The sequence below is a fragment of the Pavona decussata genome, unplaced genomic scaffold, assembly GCF_977016875.1.
Source record: "Pavona decussata unplaced genomic scaffold, jaPavDecu1.1 SCAFFOLD_58, whole genome shotgun sequence".
Classification (NCBI taxonomy): Eukaryota; Metazoa; Cnidaria; class Anthozoa; order Scleractinia; family Agariciidae; genus Pavona; species Pavona decussata.
The window spans coordinates 2066799-2077829 of NW_028145480.1; the positions used below are offsets into that span (position 1 = coordinate 2066799).

Consider the following 11031-nt stretch of genomic DNA (forward strand, 5'->3'; position numbering starts at 1 on the left):
TATTATGTTGTACAACTTATTACCGTATATTCTTTACACCAATGGGATGGGAATTTTAACAAGTGAGAGCTCTGATATAGAAACCAAGCTCATAGATGTTATTAAGCTCATTTGAGAAATAAGAAAAGAAGCGACATTCAGCATTCACGCAGGTGGGGGAAAACATAACAATGAGACACATCTAGTAAATATGACCAGCTTGCTTCATCCGCAGGGTATAAATGGGAATGGGATTAGCAATGGTCTAGACTTGCTTACAAGTCGAGCTTAGAGAGCGCGAAGCGCGATCGTCAGAGCTAGAGCGAGCGAGCGCGGAGCGCGAAGCGCGATCGTCAGAGCTAGAGCGAGCGAGCGCGGAGCGCGAGCGAGCGAGAGCTCGACTTGTTTCCCTTGCTGGAAATCGAATCAAGTGACGTCATTTTGGCGCGAACTTTTCAGGGTGCGAAGTTGTCAAACTGTCAACTCAATGCATTCTTGTCATTTCAACGCATCTTTGGAAACGCCGACAATTGCATTGGAAAACTTTCTCAATGCGTTTCAAAACGTTGGGAATGTTTCCGAACAAAACCGAAATACGTTGAAAATCATTTAAAAATTGGGCCAACGCATTTGCAAAACATTTTTCAAACGTCGACAACGCATTTGAACAGTGAAAGGACAAGTCATTTTCTCTATCAGCCCCGCGAAACGACTGTATCGTACTACACTCTGTTCATGCGAAGATTTTGTTTACATTTTGATGACTGCAGAAATTATGTCGATTCGCTTCGCGAAGATTTTTAAAATGCTTTACTTCGAATGTGCGAGTAATAATAATAGTACCGGCTACTGCTAGCGCTGCTACTGCGATAATAAATTTTAAAATGAAAGCACTACACAACATGACATGCAGAGTGCTGTCTTGACGGGAAAACCTGGAAAACAACATAAAATATATCGGCTCTAATGATTTTCCTATTATATACCGAACGAAATTCAGCCGTTAACTCGTTTGGGATAACGGCCGAATCCGTATCGGTATATAACAACCGAACAAGTTAACGGCCGAAAAATGCTTGCTATATACCGAACAAGGTTGAGGCTTATCTCGTTACTATCAAAACACTCATTTAAAATGCAGCATAAAATACCGATCGATCGCCTCTTGATGCCAACGGTCATAACCCCTTTTCTTTCGCCGTGACGTAGAAAATCGAAAACGAATGGGGCCACCTCAAAGGTCAAGCTTTTTTCCCGATCATCCTGTAGGCGCCGATAAAAACACGTCCTTTCCACAACAGTGACTTTCGATTACTTTGCACTGATGTTCGCGGACATCTCTGTACTTTGCTTTTGCAACCCATACACGAATTGCGTCGTTAAATGAACGTGTAATCAGTGCGAGGAATTTAGAAGTTCTTGGTCGTAGACCGAAATAACAATCGCTATCGAAGAGCTAGTGTTGTATGTTTGAACAGCTTTGCGCGTGATCTGGTTATGATCTGGCTTGATTGACGTGTACTTTCATATCGCTGGTTCTGATTGGATAATGCGACAGGAGGAAAATTCCTCCTGTAAATTTGGCGTGCTGCAAGTCAGGTCCATTCAAAGAGAAGCAAGCGAGCGACTTTGAGAAAGTCTAGCAATGGTCCTACAAGGTCAAGAAATAGGCTATGATCACTCAAGACCCAGTCACACAACAAAACATTGTATTGTACGGTTTTATTCTAGTAATTTACACCAGTGGGCTCAGAATTTCATTGAGTGAGGGTACTGCCCCTGTCTGAGTGAAAACAAGGTCTTCATGTACTTCTTGAGGTGTGGCACCTTGGAGATCTCGGGAAGAATCTGCTCATCCACTGTTTTCTGGTCTTCCACACGCTCCTCACTCGGCTTCCTCTCCTGTAACAAGAAATTTTGTTTCATTGATAGTGTGAAAATCCTGTTCACGGTTTAGTGGCTTTCATTAAAATATTTATTTATTTATTTATTTATTTATTTATTTATTTATTTATAATTATTTTATTAGCTTCGCCAACAGATAACATGTTACAATAACGATCAACAACTTACAGAATACAATAACAAACACAATATGGCAGGGAACTATTACTGCGGACCCAGTACATTAGAAAAATAAAAAAAAAAAAAACAGGAAGGGAAAAGTTAAAACTAGAAGCAGCAGGAGATGGGACGAGCGAGACTGCCGCACTTGTTGCACTTACGGCATACAGATTTAAAGGTACGCGGGTTTTCGCAGTCATAGTTACTTAACGAATCAACAAGTTTTTCGAAATTGATTTAACTATAAAAGTTAATTCTAAAAGAGAACAATATTTCGACCGTCTGACGGTCATTTTCAAGTTCGAGATGAGAAGTAAAATATGTGCTTATATACAATTGTGAAAAAACTAATGAGATACTGACTTAATAAGCTCTAAGATATTCACATCTATCACGCTATCATTTTTTATATCGTTCAGATGTGAATATCTTAGAGCTTTTTAAGTCAGTATTGTGAAAAAGCACATATTTTACTTCTCATCTTGAACTTGAAAATGACCGTTGGACGGTCGAAACATCGTCCTCTTTTAGCATTAACTTTTATAGTTACTTAGGTGGAGAAATAATACTTGGACATAACATCTGTAAATATTAATATATTTATATATAAATATAAACAAAGAAACAATATAATGATTGCTTCACTCAGTCGCAGGAGTGCTCGATGCAAAAACATGCAGAGCGAAATATATATTTAAGATAGAAAATGTAACACAGTTACTCGAGTTTCACGCACTAAGCGATCATCAGACTGTACCGTTGGAGTTTCTAGAGTCTTGGAGTCTAGTTTCTTGGAGTCTCTAGAAACTCCAACGGTACAGTCTGATGATCGCTTAGTGCGTGAAACTCAAGTAACTGTGTTACATTTTCTATCTTAAATTTATAATATATTTATATATAAATATAAAGGTTTCATCCCCTTCCCCCACCTCCAAGGATGAATAGGGTTAAAAAAGCACAGTAACAGTCAATTAGTACCTCCTGGCCATCTTCAAACATGTCCTCAGAGCGTTTCTTCTTCTTTGGCTCTCGCTTGAAGAAGTCATCAGTAAGGCGCTCAGGCAGCTTAAAGCTGCTCAAGTCTACTTGAGTGTTAGTAGCAATGACGTAGGCTTGAGCCACTCGTCGTAGAGGAACACCATTCACCTTGTAGGGTCCTAAGGAGGAGCAAAAAAAGGTCTCTAGTTTTTAAAGTCACTTAAATACGACAGAAGTTAACTCTGGATTGGGCGATTCACTTCAACTTTTTTGCCTCTTTGGTAATTAAACTCATCATCAATAGATAAGCTTGGGAACAGGTGCCTAAAGGTGGTGGAGCCAGGCTGAAATTTGGCGGCAAGGAGGTATCCATGGCAACCCTGCGAACGGCCACCACCCGGCACCGTCACACTGAATAAATCAGTGGAATACTTACCTAAAACTTACCATAGAGAAGGGAGGGAGGGAGCGGGAGCAAAATCACAGCAGCAGACAAACAGCTAACTGCAGCCAAGCAAATGCAAACAGCGAATGACCTTTGAGCGAGCAAAGCGACGAAAACAACTGCATGAAAGCGTCACAGCGTGTCCCTGCTAGAACTCCTGGGCCGCCCCTGTGAGGGAAGACTGCTGACCCGCATTGTTTCGAGCTTAACTTAGCCTAAATTTCATTTAGCCACATTTAAACTCATCATCAATAGATGAGCTTGGGAACAGGTGCCTAAAGGTGGTGGAGCCAGGCTGAAATTTGGCGGCAAGGAGGTATCCATGGCAACCCTGCGAACGGCCACCACCCAACCCCTCCTTCATCAGAGGTGCTTGGAAAAGGAGGGACCCGAGAAGCAGGGGGAAATGGGACCTCCTACTCCACACCCACCCAAGCACCAGCGCGCAACTGAGCAAGCCTACCCCAAACTTACCACACATATGGAGAACCTTACGGGGGCCAACCCCTATGCTGAGATGGCCAGGCGGCTAAGCCAAATGTTTTGACAGGCTGGCTAGAGCTTCTGACGGGGTACGAATGTAAGACTGATAGGCGCTACTGGTCCAGCGCCCAAGTGCCTGGATCAGATGATCAGGTAGGCCACTACGAGCAGCGACAGTGGCTGCACCGATCCGGAAGCTGTGGCTTGAAAAATTCCCAGAGACGCCCGCTGCCGAGAGTATCTGACGAAGCCAATCAGTCAACCTGGCGCGCGACAGAGGCTGACCATTCTGGAGAAGGAACAAGGGACCAGGTGCGTCGCCACGAAGGCCAAGGTACGCCATCATCGCATGGACAGCACATAAAGGAAAACTACCTCTGCCGATATGTATCGCGCACCCCTTGCGAAACGGATCTGTTTTGGAGGCCTTGATTCTCACCCGCATACAAGAAGGCAATGAGGAGGAGTCGACCGAGATATCACGAACTGACAGGTGCAGAGAAGGCGAAAGGCTAGCTACGCTAGGGACGGTGAACTCCGCAGAACGAAGGAAACCGAAGTAAGCCAGGGTGCAAGCAGCCCAGAACATGCAGTGGTCACACAAGGACATGTCCAGGGCCTTCCAAATGACCAGCATGATGTTATCTGTGACCGGGAGGCGCTGTGTCGCAGGGGAACCCTGTACCCGTTTAATCCCCCTGAGGACCCGCTGTAGCCGTAAACAGTTCTGCAACGGATCGGGAAATCCTTGCTCGATATGCAGGGAACGAATGGCGGAAAGGTAAACTTTAATGGAGGGGAAATCACAGCAGCAGACAAACAGCTAACTGCAGCCAAGCAAATGCAAACAGCGAATGACCTTTGAGCGAGCAAAGTGACGAAAACAACTGCATGAAAGCGTCACAGCGTGTCCCTGCTAGAACTCCTGGGCCGCCCCTGTGAGGGAAGACTGCTGACCCGCATTGTTTCGAGCTTAACTTAGCCTAAATTTCATTTAGCCACATTTAAACTGTCTTGCTTTGTTTTAGACTTACAATAAATACAATTATCAGTTAACAGTCAACTCTCTTGAAGGTGCTCTATCTGCCTGCCTCCAAAAGAGCTTAGTTACACTCAAATAAATGAAAAACAACCAAGACCAGCCGACCTTATGGTTGCCTTACGGAAGTGCCTCCGTTGCATCAATCCTCTTTAAGAGTCCACTATATTTTACTATTATTATTATTATTATTATTATTATTATTATTATTATTATTTTAATGTCATTACCTGTGACAAGAAGAAGACCAGAAGCAAGTTGCTTGAGAAACACAACTCTCTGTAAAAACAAAACCTTAGAACGTCAGCATTTAGCTCCAGCTTCTCTTACAAGGCACACTCGCATTCCGAAAAGGTTCTCGTACATTTGGTGTCTGCTAAAAAATGTCGCTATTCAGATTCTTAATAAGATCTTCAAGGGGAGTAATGCTTCTTTCTGGCCAGAAAACTATGGCAATTCATTGTTGGTGTAGTCCCTTGCATCATAACTATCTTGCAAACAAACACAGACCCCGCTCTCAGTCTTCATGTTAAATAAAAACAAACAAGTCCTTTATGACACTTCCAGTGGAAATGATTTTTACAACTAAGAACCTGTATCAATTTTTGGGCTTCAACAGGTTTTTTGATGTTGGGGTTCTAAAACACAAATTTTTGCTAACAAATTCTTAACCTACTTCATATAGATGTGGGTTTTAACTGTACACGAATTAACCTTTCAACTTCAAAAATGATAATTAAAAAAAGAACGTGCTGACTAGAACACCTTTGTACATGTAACTCAAATGGAAATTTTTTTGGGGCACGGCTTCACATTTGTTTGTTACAACTTACCATAAGGTCCCCATTTTTAGTGACAACCCTCATTCAGTGATTTCAATGCACTTGTTACCTCTTGTTCAATATAAAATTAACTTCTGTTCCAAAAAATGACCAAAAAACACTGAAACCACAATTGAAAAGTAAATCTTTTCGGGAAATTAAGCTTAAACTGTCATGTTTCTTGGGCCAGAAGCAGCAAGTGGCAAGTTCTTAGAAATGACTGGTTAATTTACTCAACAACCCCAACCCTAAAAGCCAGAATGGCAGAATGACGTAATGGCAGAAAATCACCCCAAATCCTAAAACACTGAACGGCAGAAAATCACCCCAAATAAACTATAATCCTAACCCTAACCTTAGGGGGTGATTTTCCCCCATTCCGCTATTCCAGCTTTTAGGATCGCCCGAACATGCCCCAGAAAGCTTTTACTTCTGACCACTTGACAAGATAAATGAAGCTCACCCACTTGTTGTCATAGTAAGCCTTACCAAAGTACGACACAAGGAAAACATTCTACTGACCTTGCCCCTATGCCGACCAGCAAGAAGAATAAGAATGGTTCCAGGAGTGATAGATGACCTCAACTTGGTGGGCCTAGCCTTTCTTTGGTTCCTCAGAGGACGTTTCACATCTTCGGTTGGATAATAACGCGACTAAAGTGAGAAAACAAAGGAGACTTATAAAGCAGATACAAAGCAATTTGTAATTTATAAATGCAAGGGTTTTGTGTAAGACTATCACAAACACATTTTTTGACTTGAAACAGAGGTTGCTTCAAATAAGCTGTATTTTGTTGCATTGAGTTCACAAATTTGGACTTCCACATCCGTGAATTTCAAGGGAAAAAAACCTAAGTTGTAGTCCGATTTGAATAGTTACACTTTTGAATTTTGTCCAGACTTGGAAAGTTACAACCTGACTTTGTAAAGCATGTTAAGGTTACCCTGTACCTTCAGAGGTGTCTCGAGTCCGAGCGATGCAGCGCGTCTGGTTTAAACTGTAGATACCTAAACCCTTATATCAAATTAAAGCTTATAGAACTGGCTATCCAACTAAACCAAGAATTTTGAAATAAAATGAATTGCCAAATTTTTAGCGCTGCTTTCTCAAATAATTTTTTTCACTTGGAGGAGCCACTTCAAAGAGCTAAAACTCAAAAGGAATTTGTTTGTTTGCCTTCAAACTTGGACAGTAGCTAGTTTAACATATAAACAACAAAACAGTGTCTGCAAATTTTTTCTTTCGAAATATTTTTTCTTCGAGAGCGATTTTTGTTCGATTACTCCACATTTTTTCATCCAATTTTGAAAATGCTCTTTAACTTTTCACTGCGATTGAATATGGCAAAACGCAGACACCTTTTTATAGCGCTTTGGGTCCGGAAACTGAGGAGCAAATTAAATTAGCAAAAAACAAAATTTACTTTGACTTGTAGCTTTAAAAAGGTGATTCGGACGCTTGCAATTAGAGGTCGTGTAAAATTCGACAATTCATTTTATTTCAAAATTCTTGGTATGGTTTGATAGTCAGCTCTATAAGCTTTAATTTGATATAGGGGTTTAGCTATCTACAGTTTAAACTGGACGCCCTACATTGCTTAAACGCGAGACACCTCTGAAGGTGGGTAACCATAAATGGTACCACAGGAAGGTCCTACTTTCATTTACATTGGTCAAAGTTAGAACCACCTTGCACAGCACAATAAACAGCAACCCAAGAAAGTACTGCTTGGTATTTTTTATTTGAATGGCCATAATTTTAGTTTCATCCATGGACTCAGAACATTAGATCCATCTTACAGGGCTCAATACTAACAGTATCCAACTAGCCACAGACTAGTAAAATTCAGTTTCAGCTTGCAAGTTTTGCTCTTTCACTGGCCACGTTGCCTAGTAAAAACTATAAAGCACTGCAAGGTCAAACAAAAATGAAAATACACTGTATTTATGCAAATCAAGAGAAGAGAAACTACCTTTAATACAGAAACTGTTGACAGATTTCATAGACCTCACTTCTTTAATCAAAACAACAAGTTCAAACAGCTAAACAGGAAACAAACGATTCACTCTTCCCAGTTTTCCTGTTACAAAAGCGACAAATGGCAGAATCTGCTTCCCACTACATGTGAAGTAAAACTTTGTTTTGGCTAGTAAAATCAGGCCTTATTTACTAGCCACTGGGCTTGTGAGCTAAAAAGGTAATCTTGGGCATTGACCATGTACAGCAAATTACAAGAAAGGACTGCTACAGAGCTTGGTCCTGTTTCCCATTTTCTAAAAACTTGTGACCTGTCTCTCAACGGATTTTGAAAGTTATCATAATGATAATAATGACAATATTTAGTTAGGAAGCTTCTTTCACAAATACTGTGGTTTTTGAGAAGGTCCTAGATATCTAAAATCTACAAAGAATCTAAATATATATGATCTACAGGCAAATATAAAAAAGTACAATTAACATGGGTTGCGATAAAATGTACTTTAAAAATTCACATACAAATAATTAATATGCAGAGTACTAAATAAATAGATGACTCTACCAAGTTAATATTAGAATAAATAAACAAATAAAATGCTCACATTGATGTAGATGAAGAATTCCAGAGTGAATGGGTTTGATTTGGCATGAACAGGGCTGTAACTAGCAGCCAGCAACTGCTCATGACCAATCTAAAGGTGATTTCAGTGAATTCCATTGCGCATTCTTACTGCACATAATTTCTTACTGTTACATCCTTAGTATGCACACATTGAAAACACAGCATGTTTTCCTTGATGCTATACCCAGCCAACAACAATACTAAATGGTTATTTTCTCGTAAACAAGCACCGTGTTCTATCTTTGTTATCTCATTATTTTAACTTAGCTATTATCCTCTTCATGTTTCAAATTTTGTTTTAGAAAAAAGTAACAACAGAAAAATGAGTTATTGCCAGGAATACAACCTTATCCACCACTGGCTGGCATAAAATAGTGATACTGAGAACTCCAATGTAAGAAACATTTTGGGTCACTACTGCTTCATATTGTGCTTCCCTGCCAAGAAATTTATCTTTAATTGTGGATTATGCTTCATACTTCATATGTATGTTTTTCTAAGTTCTGCTTTATCTCTGTAACGTCTGTTGCCACCAGACATGGTAATAACTGATCAAATAAACTCATTTTTGAAAGTGAATATGGAGTAAATAAAGTGGATCGTAGCTCTTTCACGGACACGGTGGCCTATCTTTTTTTATCACATTTCTTGAAATAATACATAGTAGTAAACAGTCGCAGAAAGCTTGAGAAAATTTTCACAACAACTTTAATCTCAAGAAAATCGCCTAGAGGGAGTTTGGGAAAGTTCAAAAGTCCTATGACATGGACCTGTACATGAACTTTCAAATTCTCCCAAACATTATTATCTCCTGCTTGCAGCAAATTTTGTTGCCTGCATACTGAATTACGATTGATAGTTGTATGGCAAAACTAGACACAAACATAGGCGTACTTCTCTTTTTACAGGGACAACCCTAGTCCCTCCATTTTTGTCTCCTCCGACCTCTTTGACTCGAGTTTTCGCTTCTTCGGAAACTTCCTTCTTCACTCCTGTCTTTTTTCGTTTGTAGAGAGCCCTCTTTTTATAGATGGCCGATCTGCTGTACCTCCCGATGCCGGGGGCAAGATCCTTATTGCGTGGTGTGTGGACTTTTGCCATCTACGAGAACACACGTGAAATTAGAGGTTTGATATGTAATCGACGTGTATGAGAAAGTTGAACGATGTTTATATACACAATTTTAATTACATCTCGATTCTAGTTCTGCGTTAACTTACAAACCAGTATTTTCCCCAAAATGAACCACCGACAATAAAAACTGTAAAAGAAAGCTATTTTTACAGACTTCTTGAATACAAAACAAGTCCAAAATATTTGAGGTAACTGCAAGCGAACAAGAGCAACAAACAGGCAATTCTTATTTATTCTTGGAAATACATCCACATAGCAATAGAACGATTGTCTGGCGATGAATGTGCAACAAAACGAGCCGATGATGTCGTAAGAGAAGCGAGATGGACGCCGATTTCGTGTCGCGCTTTCCCCTCTCTCTTACCTTTCCAAAAGCCACAGACGAAGAGACCGAGCACATCCGGGAAATCCTAATTGAAAAACGTCGAGCCTCCAGTTCCGCGAAAGGTCTATTCAGCGGCATCAAATATAAAAAGTAGATACGTCATGTATACACATAGAACATAGAACTTTTTCTACAAAAGGTGAAAAGCATGTTCAAAAAGCTGATAGACTAAACTTTACATAGGGTTCAAGTTAGCAGTAACTTTTGCTTTCTTTATGCTAGATTTGAAGTCGAAAAACATTTTGATCAGTAGGCAACTTCTGGAAAGGTTGTGCATGAACGCGGGCATTAGTCTTCCCTATTTTTGCTCATTCCTTCACTTTGTGTCAGTAACTGACCTCTGGGGGGAAGGCCAGATGCGAAGCATTTTTGGAGGTGGGGTGGGGGTGCTGAAATTTGTTTATTTTTGGTACTGTATAAGTATTACGGGGGGTGGGGGTGGGATGGGTAGTTAAAATAAAGTAAAAGTATATATAAAAAGGCCAACCGGTGCTTACGGAAGCAAGAAGTTTGGAGAGTATCCCATCGTTTAGACATGAGTATGGGGGGAGGGGGAGGTGTTAGATCAGTATTCACGGCAATAAAGTATGCCGGGGCAAGCTCCAGTAAATCAGTGTTTGCATAAAATCTTTGGGAAGCCTATGCACAGCCATGCACTTGCATGCTCACCATGCTCTCCACAGGTTTATCATGGGCTCATGGTCTAACCCTAACCCCAACCACTATTCGATGCGAGTCTACATCGATTCTGGCGGCGTTTTAAAGGCCTTACCTCTTTACCAATTTCGTACATATGGGGTGGAAGGTGTGACTCAAGCTGAATGCGCAGGAATCCATATTGTCTTCTCTTGCGTTTCAGCACTATACTTTTCCATTATTAGTAAAATAATTAACAAAGGGCAACTTAATTTATTGCATTTTGCTATCTCAATAATGGACTTTAAGTAAAAATAGCCAACAAAACGATTTTATTAAAAGGCACAATCGAGGCCACACGGCGCTGATTTAGAAGATGATAACTTGAAACTTGTGACTCGACGTTTGTTAGGCATGAAATCTGCGTCCAGTATACGACAGGGTACGCATAAACAGAATACGACAAA

General features: G+C 40.5%; 2 protein-coding genes across 2 annotated transcripts; both read right to left on the bottom strand.

Annotated features, from left to right (window-relative positions):
- Window positions 1-1686: 1686 nt before the first annotated feature.
- LOC146479600 (large ribosomal subunit protein eL6-like) lies at window positions 1687-9998 on the bottom strand. The gene is made up of 6 exons (XM_085110451.1): window positions 9908-9998; window positions 9304-9510; window positions 6332-6463; window positions 5219-5267; window positions 3022-3200; window positions 1687-1881 (listed from the first exon to the last, which is right to left on the bottom strand). The coding sequence occupies exons 1-6, from the start codon at window positions 9941-9943 to the stop codon at window positions 1729-1731; spliced, it is 756 nt and encodes a 251-aa protein (XP_084966577.1). The 5' UTR covers window positions 9944-9998; the 3' UTR covers window positions 1687-1728.
- Window positions 3337-4694, bottom strand: LOC146479601 (uncharacterized). The gene has a single exon (XM_085110453.1). The coding sequence runs from the start codon at window positions 4584-4586 to the stop codon at window positions 3996-3998; it is 591 nt and encodes a 196-aa protein (XP_084966579.1). The 5' UTR covers window positions 4587-4694; the 3' UTR covers window positions 3337-3995.
- Window positions 9999-11031: the final 1033 nt, after the last annotated feature.